General features: G+C 48.4%; 1 protein-coding gene across 1 annotated transcript; it reads left to right on the forward strand.

The window, feature by feature from the left end:
* The first annotated feature begins 5,730 nt into the window (after nt 1-5,730).
* On the forward strand, nt 5,731-10,381 carry LOC132780984 (uncharacterized). The gene is made up of 2 exons (XM_060784879.2): nt 5,731-7,417; nt 9,875-10,381. Exons 1-2 carry the CDS (start codon nt 5,786-5,788, stop codon nt 9,944-9,946), a joined length of 1,704 nt encoding a protein of 567 aa, XP_060640862.2. The 5' UTR covers nt 5,731-5,785; the 3' UTR covers nt 9,947-10,381.
* Nucleotides 10,382-12,348: the final 1,967 nt, after the last annotated feature.

Raw genomic sequence — 12,348 nt, forward strand, 5'->3', positions numbered from 1 at the left:
GCAAAAAACACTTTAAATAATACAATAATTAAAATGAAGAACTATTTTAACAAATATAAACTGAGCAGTTTAGAATAAATATAAACCTAGCAGTTTGAAAACATGCAAATGTGAGTAGATCAATAGATACCGCTCCGGCAGGAAGGTAACGGCGCTCCATGCAGTCATGCCGGCCACATGACCTTGGAGGTGTCTTATGGATAACACCGGCTCTTCGGCTTAGAAATGGAGATGAGCAGCAGAGTCCCAGAGTCGGACATGACGGGATTTAAGGCCCCCCCCCTTTCTGCCTCCGGGATGCGGCGAGGCGGCATCCCGAAAGGAGGAGAGGCTGGGCCCTCGGAGGCGGCGGCCAAAGCAGGCCCAAGCCGCTTTGCCCGCCGCCTCCACCCTCCCTCTCCTGACTCCGGGATGCAGCCAGGACGCATCCCGAAGGGAGGAGAGGCTGGGCCCACAGAGGCGGCGGCCAAAGCAGGCCCAAGCTGCTTTGCCCGCCGCCTCCCTCCCCCTTCGCCCGCCTCTCACCCTTCTCCACAGCCCGCGGGCCGGATAGATGCCCTCGGGGGGCCGGATCCGGCCTGCGGGCCGTAGTTTGGGGACCCCTGCTCTAGGTGCTCTTACTGCCTATTACAGGGAAAAACATATTACAGATTCCAAATCCATCTAAAACACAGACCTGTGCTTTTCATCTTAATAACAGACAAGCATCTCGAGCTCTGAGGATTACCTAGGAAGGAATCCCACTGGAGCATTGGAGCACACCCAAATACCTGGGAGTTACCCTGGACTGTGCTCTGACCTACAAGAAGCACTGCCCGAGTATCAAGCAATTAGTGGGTGCTAGAAATAATATCATATGAAAGCGGACTGGCACAACCTGGGGATCACAACCAGCCACAGTGAAGACATCTGCCCTTGCGCTTTGCTACTCTGCTGCTGAGTACGAATGCCCAGTGTGGAACACATCTCACCACATTGAAACAGTGGATGTGGCTCTTAATGAAACATGCTGCAACTCCAAAACTCAAGGTCATTGCCCACCAAACCCTTCCAGTATTTTCTGTTGGTCATGGGGGTTCTGTGTGCCAAGTTTGGTTCAATCCCATCGTTGGTGGAGTTCAGAATGCTCCCTGATTGTAGGTTAACTATAAATCACAGCAATTACAACTCCCAAATGACAAAATCAATCTTCCCTAACCCCACCAGGATTCAAATTTGGGTGTATTGGGTATTTGTGCCAAATTTGGTCCAGTGAATGAAAATGCATCCTGCATATCAGATATTTACATGATGATTCATAACAGTAGCAAAATTACGGTTATGAAGTTGCAGCAAAAATAATTTTATGGTTGGGGGGTCGCCACAACATGAACTGTAGTAAAGGGTCATGACATTAGGAAGGTTGAGAAACATTGGTTTAGGGCTTTATAGGCTAAAACCAGCACTTTGAATTGTGCCGGTAGCAAACCAGCAGCCAGTGAAGCCGTTGTAACAAGGGAGTTGTATGCTTCTTGAACGCCACTCCGATGAGCAATCTAGCTGCTGCCCGTTGGACCATTTCTAGCTTCAATGGCAACCTCACGTAGGAGATGTCACTGCCTTGGTCCTTTCACTATTGGTTGCTACTCCCCGGCAGATGTCAGGTGGTGCAATATTGGCTAAACAGTGTAATTTCCACAGTGTGGTAGGGCGGAGACACCCCGTGATAACGCAGCATGTCCCATTAAGAGCCACATCCACTGTTTAAGCGTGGTGAGATGTGTTCCACACTGGGCATGCATACTCAGCAGCAGAGTAGCAAAGCGCAAGGGCAGATGTCTTCACTGTGTCTGGTTGTGATCCTCAAGTTGTGCCAGCATAGATGAAACTCTGTCCCTTCTGGTACTGGCTGGTCATTTGTGTAAATGTTGAACATGGATGGAGCAAGCACTCTCCCCTGGGGCAGGCCGTTCTTCTGTTTCCGCCATCTGCTTCTTTGGCCCTGAAATTCAACAAAAAAGCTCCGGTTTTCAATTGAGGCTTACCTGGGAAGGAATCCCACTGGAGCATTGCAGCATACCCAAATACCTGGGAGTCACTGCCTGAATATCAAACAAAAAGTTGGCGCTAGAAATAATATCATATGAAAGCTGATTGGCACAACCTCAGGATCACAACCAGACACAGTGAAGACATTGCCCTTGTGCTATGCTACTCTGCTGCTGAGTATGCATGCCCAGTGTGGAACACATCTCACCATGCTAAAACAGTAGATGTGGCTCTTAATGAGACATGCTGCATTATCACGGGGTGTCTGCGCCCTACACCACTGGAGAAATTACACTGTTTAGCTGGTATTTCACCACCTGACATCCGCCGAGAAGTAGCAGCCAATAGTGAAAGGACCAAGGCAGTGACATCTCCAGCTCATCCCCTGTTTGGGTATCAGCCAGCACATCAACGACTTAAATCTATAAATAGTTTTTTAAGATCTACAGAGACACTCGCTGGAACACCTCAGCAAGTGAGAGTCCAAAAGTGGCAGGCTCAAACCCAGAACCTCAACCAGAGCTGAACAGACCGTTCTGGCACCATGAGATGCAGAGTTGACCCCAAGAAATGGGGCTACAAAGTGGAATCCATGGCATGCGAGTGTAGAGAAGAGCAAACCACTGACCACCTGCTGCAATGCACACACACATATGCACATCTATATACACACATAAATACATCCACATATATATAACACACACATATATACACATTGAATATACACATACACACATATATACATGCACACAGAAATATACACATACATATACACACACACACATATATATACAAGCACACATACACAATATGCATATACAAATATAAACACACAAATACACACATATATACAGATACATATAAACACACACATCTATATATATAAACGCTCTGTGCATAATGAGTACCTTAAAAACAAAAGAACCAATGAACGAAATCACACCAAATTTGGCAACAAAACGTCTCACAACACAAAGAGTGACCATCACTCAAAAAATATGATTTTGTCATTTGGGAGTTGTAGTTGTTGGGATTTATAGTTCACCTACAATCAAAGAGCATTCTGAACTCCATCAACGATGGAATTGAACCAAACTTGGCACACAGAACTCCCACGTCCAACAGAAAATACTGGAAGGCTTTGGTTGGGATTGACCTTGAGTTTGGGAGTTGTAGTTCACCTACATCCAGAGAGCACTATGGACTCAAACAATGATGGATCTGGACCAAACTTGGCACAAGCACTCAATATGCCCAAATATGAATACAGATGGAGTTTGGGGAAAATATACCTTCACATTTGGAAGCTATAGTCACTGGAATTCACAGTTCACCTACAATCAAAGAGCATTCTGAACCCCACAAACGACAGAATCGGGGCAAACTTCCCATACAAAGCCCCCATGACCAACAGAAAATACTTAAGGCCATCCAATCTAACTCCCTTCACCAGGGCAAGAAAATGTAATCAAAGTCCTTCTGACAAAGAGCCATCCAGCCATAGATAAGAGATAGATAGATAGAGAGAGAGAGAGAGAGAGAGAGAGAGAGATGATTCACACACAGAGAGAGATATCGTATCATAGATTTGAAAGGGACCCCTAAAGAAGGACAATTCTATGTTGCATGTTCCAGAGTAGACAAACCAGACACTCTCCACATCAACACTGACAAAGAAACTTCAAGAAATGCTATTTACCCACAAGCAGAAAGAAATTACATATATTAGAAACCAACACTTTCTCATTACTTTATTTTCCAGATCAACAGACTGGGCCACAGCAACACATGGCAGGGGACAGCTAGTATATACATAAATACATACACATATACACATATATGCACACACGAAATGCATAGACACAGACTGGGCCACAGCAACGCGTGGCAGAGGACGGCTAATCTATATAAATAAAAATGTAATGTTCGTTTGTGGGATTAACACAACTCAAAAACCACTGGGTGAATTTACACCAAATTTGGACACAAGACACCTAACAACCCAATGTATTTCCTTCACTAAAAAAATTGATTTTGTCATTTGGGAATTGTAGTTGCTGGGATTTATAGTTCACCTACAATAAAAAAGCATTCTGAACCCCACCAACGATGGAATTGAACCAAACTTGACACACAGTTCTCCCATGACCAACAGAAAATACTGGAAGGGTTTGGTGGGCAGTGTCCTTTGGTTTTGGAGTTTATTTATTTTTATTTATTTGTCGTGTCAGAGCAGCCAGTCCATCATATTACATTTCTAACAGAACAAAGCAAACAAACAGAAAAATACACAACTTGTGAGTTTGGTAGCTGGTTAAATGTCCTTTGACCAATGTCTGGCCACTTGGAGTGCTTCTGGCGTTGCTGCAAGAAGGTCCTCCATTGTGCATGTGGCAGGGCTCAGGGTGCATTGCAGCAGGTGGTCAGTGGTTTGCTCTTCTCCGCACTCGCATGTCATGGATTCCACTTTGTAGCCCCATTTCTTGAGATTGGCTCTGCATCTCGTGGTGCCAGAGTGCAGTCTGTTCAGTGCCTTCCAAGTCGCCCAGTCTTCTGTGTGCCCAGGAGGGAGTCTCTCATTTGGTATCACCCACGGATTGAGGTGCTGGGTTTGAGCCTGCCACTTTTGGACTCTCGCTTGCTGGGGTGTTCCAGCGAGTGTCTCTGTAGATCTAAGAAAACTATGTCTAGATTTAAGTCGTTGGCGTGCTGGCTGATACCCAAACAGGGGATGAGCTGGAGATGTCTCTGCCTTGGTCTTTTCACTATTGGCTTTTTTTTTTTTTTTGAGTTGTAGTTCACCTACATCCAGAGAGTACTATGGACTCAAACATTGATGGATCTGGACCAAACTCTACACGATAACTCAATATGCCGAAATGTGAACACTGGTGGAGTTTGGGGAAAATAGAATCTTGACATTTGGGAGTTGTAGTTGCTGGGATTTGTAGTTCACCTAGAATCACAGAGCATTCTGAACTCCACCAACGATGGAATTGAACCAAACTTGGCACACAGTTCTCCCATGACCAACAGAAAATACTGGAAGGGTTTGGTGGGCAGTGTCCTTTGGTTTTGGAGTTGTAGTTCACCTACATCCAGAGATTACTGTGGACTCAAACAATGATGGATCTGGACTAAACTCTACATGAATACTCAATATGCCCAAATGTGAACACTGGTGGAGTTTGGGGAAAATAGAATCTTGTCATTTGGGAGTTGTACTTGCTGGGATTTATAGTTCACCTACAATCAAAGAGCATTCTGAACTCCACCAATGATGGAATTCAACCAAACATGGCATACAGGACTTCCATGACCAACAGAACACACTGGAAGGGTTTGGTGGGCATTGACCTTGAGTTTGGGAGCTGTAGTTCACCTACATCCAGAGAGCACTGTGGACTCAAACAGTGGGACCAAACTTGACACAAAAATTCCATATGCCCAAATATGAATACAGATGGAGTTTGGAGGAAATAGACCTTGGCATTTGGGAGTTGTAGTTGCTGGGATTTATAGTTCACCTACAATCACAGAACATTCTGAACCCCACCAACGATAGAATTGGGCCAAACCTCCCACACAGAAACCCCATGTGGGCCACAGCAACGTATGGCAGGGGACGGCTAGTAAAACATCAAATATTGAAGGAGGGTCTCTCAATTTCCGGTCTAGACCGGAAGTCTTGCCTTCTTCCGAGGCGGGCTTCCCTCCAAACCGGAAGCGCCTCCCTGGTGTGCCTTCTCCCTCAGCAATGGCGTCGCTGGGCCGGAGAGGGCCTCGTTGGCGGGAAGAGGCGCCGGAGGAGAGGCAGGAGAGAGGCCGGCGCGGCTGGAGGGAGGCCTGGAGCCCCGAGAGGGAGCCGAGGCTAGGCCGGGAGAGGTCGTGGAGCCCCCGGGAGCGGAGGGCAGGCTCTTGGGCCTCCCTGGAAGGCCCGGGGCGCTGGAGCCCGTCCAGCCCGGGCCTGAGGGCCTCCGTGGAGCGGGGGAGGGCACTGAGGGCTTCCCCGGAGAGGCCTTGGAGCCGGGAGCGGTCCTGGGGCAGCCCTGACTGGGCCAGCCGCGGCTCCTGGGACTCCTTGGCCGAGACTGGCCGCGCGAGGGAAGGCAGCGCCTTATGGAGCCCGCCAAGGCCCCTCAGCCGCACGCCAAGCCCCCCAAAAGGGTCGCCCCCGAGGGGGAGGAGGAGCAGGCAGCGGTGGGAACCCAACGTCGAGTGGGAGGCCCAGCCGGTGAAGAGGCCCCGCTGGGAGCCGCAGGACCAAAGCCGGAGGGGGCTGGGCAGTTGGAGCACCCTAGAGATGGATGAAGAGCCCTGGGAGGACACGAAGCAGGAGTGGCGTGACAACCCGGAGAAGTGGCGTGGTCCGGCACCCTCCGAAATGCCCCGGAAGAGGAGAAGGAGGGCTGGACGTGGCCACCTGAAAAGGGGGTGGAGTGGCCCCCGGGGGAGAGGAAGGGGGTGGAGTGGCCCCGGAAGGGCCTTTGCCATGGAGGCTCAGAACCCGCAGCCCCACAAGCAACAGGCGGAGGAGGGTTCCTTCCACGAGCCGTCGAGGAGCCATTACAGCGAAGAGGACAGTGCCGCAGACGGCCGTGAAAAGTTGGGAGAATGGAGCCCTGAGAGCGAAGCAGAGGATGGAGAGGAGCGGAAGGACGAAAGGGTTTCGAGCAGGAAAGGCAAGCCTCACACCAAAGCGGCCACTGCTTCTGCTGACTCCACCGTCGTCACCACCTCCTTTCCTTCTTCTGCCAACCACTCCACCGCCCGCGCCAAGTGGGTGCCCTGCAAAGCGGTGGCGCACTTTTGGATGAAGCAGTGCCAAGTCACCATTGGGAAGAAGGCGCGGACCTACCTGCGCACCACCTGTCCCCGGCCCTGGCTGCCTGACCGCTCCACTCAGACCCCCGGCTTGAACAAGAGACTCATTCTCCAGCTGAAGCGGCCCCACCTGAAGCGGCTCTCCTATGCATCCCACAAGTGGCAGCTGCTTCAGAATGAGTTGCTGGACATGGCGGCACCGGCCATGACTGTCTATGAGATGGCAGAGGAGGCCCTGGCCAAAGGGGAGGCGGTGGAGCCTCTGGAGCTGCGGGAATGGGCCCGGCACCTGCTCCGCTACATTGGCAGCCTCAGTCAGCGGCTCCTTTTCTACCGCCGCAGCGATGTCCTGACCGCTATCAACCCACAGCTGAGGAGCATGGCCACGAGAATGAACGCCCGCACCGCCAACGGGTGGCTCTTCACTGAAGACAATATGAAGCTCCTGGACGACCTTCTCATAAAGTTCCCGGATCTGACGCACGCCCCTCTGGAATGTACCAGGCCGGGAGACCCCCGGGGCGGCTCCCAGGTGGAGCCATTCAGACCTGCAGGCAGAGCCCAGGTAATATTTATTTTTTAAAACATCCTGCTGAGAGCCTCCTGGAGTAGTATGTGAGGTGACCAGCCCCCATAGGTCAGTGGGACGTCCTTTGAGGACGACGCTCTTCGTGGGCAACAAGATGAACTTGAGACAAGAGTGTGATGCAGCAGCTAGAAAAGCCAATGGGATTTTGGGCTGCATCTAAAGGAGTCTAGTGTCTGGATCAAGGGACGTAATGGTGCCCTTCTCTTCTGCCTTGGTCAGACCTCTTCACCTGGAATAGCACCGTGTCCAATTCTGGCCAAACCAATTCAAGAGGGGGGATGATGATGATGATGGTAATGACTCTAAGCTGGACGGTATCCAGAGAAGGGCAACTAAAAGTATCCAAGGTCTGGGGACCATGAATAATCCCTACGAGCAATGTCTTAAAGAGCTGGGTCTGTTTAGCTTGCAGAAAATAAGGTTGAGAGGAAGAGACATGAGAGCCATGTATAAATATGTGAAAGAGTGCCATAAGGGAGAGGGAGCAGGTTTCTTTTCTGCTGCCCTGGAGACCAGGACTCGATGGAGCATGGGTTCATGTTACAGAAAAGGAGATTTCATTAGGAAATATTAGGAAGAACTTCCTGACTGTTAGAAAAGCTGTTCAGCAGTGGAACTCTCTGCCTCAGAGTCTGGTGGAAGCTTCTTCCTTGGAAGATTTTAAACAGAGACCAGATGGCCATATGTCAGAAGGGATTTGATTGTGTTTTTCCTGCATGGCAGAAAGAAGGGGGTTGGACTAGATGGCCCATGCAGTCTATTCCAACTCTATTATTGTTGCTGTTTATTCGTTCAGTCACTTCGGACTCTTTGTGACCTCCTGGACCAGCCCACGTCAAAGCCCTCCTGGACCAGCCCACATCACCAACCCCAGCTCCAGCTCCTTCAGAGTCAAGCCAATCACTTCCTGGGATTTTGGCCTGCATCAGTAGGAGTCTAGTGTCTAGATCCAGGGAAGTCATGCTGCCCCTCTCTGCTTTGGTTAGACCACACCTGGAATTTTGCATCCAATTCTGGGCACCACAATTGAGGAGAGATATTGACAAGCTGGAATGTGTCCAGAGGACAACGGCTAAAATGATCAAGGGTCTGGAGAACAAGCCCTATGAGGAGTGGCTTAAAGAGCTGAGCATGTTTAGCCTGAAGAAGAGAAGGCTGAGAGAAGACATGATAGCCATGTATAAATATGTGAGAGGAAGTCATAGGGAGGAGGAAGCGAACTTGTTTTCTGCTGCCCTGGAGACTAGGACGTGGAGCAATAGCTTCAAACTACAAAAAAGAAGATTCCATCTGAACATGAGGAAGAACTTCCTGACTGTGAGAGCTGTTCAGCAGTGGAACTCTGCCCCGGAGTGTAGTAGAGGCTCCTTCTTTTGAAGCTTTTAAACAGAGGCTGGATGGCCATCTGTCAGGGGTGATTTGAATGCAATTTTCCTGCTTCTTGGCAGAATGGGGTTGGACTGGATGGCCCATGAGGTCTTGTCCAACTCTATCATTCTATGATTCAAGCATACCATCCATCCATCTTGCCTTTGGTTGTCCCCTCTTCCTTCCATTTTCTTCTCTAAACTTCTATTATTATTATTATTATTATTATTATTATTATTATTATTGAGGCTGGATGGCCATCTGTTGGGTGTGCTTTGATTGTGCCTTTCCTGCATGAACACAGAAGGGGGTTGGACTGGATGGCTCCTGGGGTCTCTTCCAACTATGATTCTATAATAATAATAGTAGTCATAATAATAATAATAAAGACCATGCAGTCTCTTCTAATTCTATCTATTATTATTATCAAGCAGAGCCTGGATGGCCTTCTGTCAAGTGTGATTTATTATGCTTTCCCTGCATGGCAGAAAGAAGGGGGTTGCACTAGGTAGCCTCTGGGGGGACTCTTCCAATATTTATTTATTTACTTTGTTTTATATCCTGCTCCCTCTCCCTCACAGAGGGACTCAGAGCGGCTAACACTTGGCAGCAGTTCAATGCCGTTCAGCATGAAGGTACTGCAAATCCCACTGTCCATGGTCCATCCTCCCCCAAACATCACCAGGATGTAAAGTGGGTCATGGGGGGGGGGGGGTCTGTGTGCCAAGTTTGGTCCAGATCAATGGCTGATGGGGTTTGCCGCAGTCCCTGGATGTGGGTGAAGGTACTGCAAATCCCATCATCTGCAATCCATCCTCATGGTCGTTTGTGGGGGTCACAGGGGTCTGTGGCAGTGGGTTGCTGCAAACATACACTGCTGCATACATACGTTCCGCTTTTAGTATATATGTAGATAGATTGTTTTTGGTCCACCAATCCTGCCATGGTCCTCTTCCTCTGGTTCTTTATAAATTCCATTCTTCTTGGAAGTTTCTGTGTATTTGTTGTAAAGCGAAAGTTAATTTGTCAATTTCGGCCATTTCAATCTGCTTGCTTCTTTTGCAGCCGGACCGCATAAGGCACAGGAGCATCACCGAAGACTTTCCAGAGGCGAGACCTTCGAGCTCTTATGCCTGATGTATGAAACCGTCCCTGTTATTCGTGTATTCTTGAGGCTTCTTCTCACTGCTTCTAAGGAAGAATCCAGAAAAGTGGAAAGGCAACGAAGCCAGAAATGTTACGGTGGGAACGTTCCCGTTGAGTTTTTGTTCTCGTTTCCTCTCCGCATAGTGGGCTCCGTTGACTGCCTATGAAATAGAGAACCAGCCCTCCTTCCTTTTCCTGCGGCCAGAGCCCTGCGGAAAGGAGCTATTGGGTTCGATTCAAACCCTTTGTGTTCGTTTCTTGTTTTGCGACTCGGAGCCAGATTTCCAGAAGGGGATCATAATGTCTTCAGAAGTGCAGCCACCTCATCCCTCCTTTTTGTTTTGTTTTGTTTGTTTCCCTTCTCTTGAGTCCGAGCCATTGTTGAATATTTGCTTGGAATAAATGCTAGTTTTTGGTTTCGAAAAAGCTCTCCCTGTGCAGTAGAACACCAGCCTGTGGAACTCATTGCCTCTCCCCAAGTCCAAACCAGTACCAAAAAACAGAGAAGTGTTGCAGGAAATGTAATGCTAAAGTGGGTCCACCTTTGGGTGGGAAATACTATAATGGAGGTTGCTGTGAGTTTTTTCCGGCTGTATGGCCATGTTCCAATAGCATTCTCTCCTAACGTTTTGCCTGCATCTGTGGCTAATGGCATTTTCTGAGGTTCTGTTGGCAGTGAGGCAAATTAAGTGTGTGTGTATATATCTATCTATCAACCTATCTATCTGTCTATCTCTGTGGGATGTCCAGGGTGGAAGAACCGTTGTCTGTTTAAAGCAAGAGTTAATGTTGCAATTAGCAAGTTTGAATAGCATTGAGCGGCTATGAAGCTGCAGTCAATCTGTGTGGGTATTTGCATAGAGCAGTGGTTCCCAACTTTTAAGAGACCATGGATACGTTGTGGACCATTGTGATCAATAATAATAATAGTAATAAAGCTTTATTTATACCCTGCCACCATCTCCCCAAGGGACTCGGATCGGCTTACATGAGGCCAAGCCCAACAACACATCAATAAAAACAAAAAGCAATAAACAAAACAATAAATTCAATTAATATAAATCACATATAAACAATAACACACAAGGATTTAAAAACCTATGGCCGGGCCAAATGTAATAGTTTAAAATTTAAAAAATAAACTCTGGGCAAGAACAAGGTAGGACATATCTGGTATAGGGTTTTAAAAGAAATGAGGGAGCGCAGTCCATCCTAAATCAATAGTAAAGTGCAATCTGAGGACATATTGCTGGGAATTTTCCTTATTCTGGGAAGGCACACTGGAACAGCCACATTTTCAGGCTCCTCCTAAAGACTGCCAATGTTGGGGCATGCCTGATGTATTTGGGAAGTGAGTTCCAGAGTCGGGGGCCACCACCGAGAAGGCCCTCTCCCTCGTCCCTACCAATTGCCTCTGCAAAGGAGGCGGGAGCACGAGCAGGGCCTCCAAATCGAAGAGATCATGTGGGTTCGTACACAGAAATGCAGTCACGCAGGTAGGCAGGTCCCAAACCGTTCAGGGCTTTGTAGGTGAGAGCCTGCACCTTGAATTGGGACCCAAAAATGAACGGCAGCCATTGGAGCTCCTTAAACGGGGGTTGACCGCTCCCTGCAAGTCGCACCAGTTAGTAACCTGGCTGTTGCCTGCTGTACCAATTGAAATTTCCGGGCCGTTTTCAAGGGCAGCCCCACGTAGAGTGCATTACAGTAATCCAATCTGGAGGTGACTAAAGCATGGACCACCCTGGCCAGATCCAACTTCATGAGGTACGGTTGCAGCTGGCGCATGAGTCTTAATTGTTCGAAGGCCCTCCCAGCCACTGCCGACGCCTGAGCTTCAAGCGTAAGTGATGAGTCCAAGAGGACCCCCAGACTGCAGACCTGTGACTTTAGGGGGAGTGCAACCTCATCCAGCACAGGTTGCCACCCTATAACCCCGATCTGGCTTACGATCGACCAGGAGGACCTCTGTCTTGTCAGGATTGATCCTCAAATTAACCCCTTTCCCTACCAAGCACCCATGTGCCTGATATTTTCCAATCTGATGGCCAATCTTGTTTTTTCCATATTTGCTGGCATGTGGCATGGATCACCTTGACAGCATCCTCTTTCAAGATTTTAAACAGTTCAGCTGGGATCCCATCATCTACTGCTGCCTTGTGATTAGCAATACTTCTTAAGGCCCATTCAACCTCACTCCTCAGGATGTCAAGTTCTAATTCACGCACCACACTGTCATAGCTATCCTCGATATTATCATCCTTCCTATACAGATCTTCTTTATAGTCTTGCCACCTTCTCTTGATCTCTTCTGCTTTCTGTTAGGTCCTTGCCATCTTTGTTTTGGATCATACCCATTTTCCCCTGAAATTTACCTCCAGTGTTTCTAATTT

This window comes from Anolis sagrei, chromosome X, assembly GCF_037176765.1.
Source record: "Anolis sagrei isolate rAnoSag1 chromosome X, rAnoSag1.mat, whole genome shotgun sequence".
Classification (NCBI taxonomy): domain Eukaryota; kingdom Metazoa; phylum Chordata; class Lepidosauria; order Squamata; family Dactyloidae; genus Anolis; species Anolis sagrei.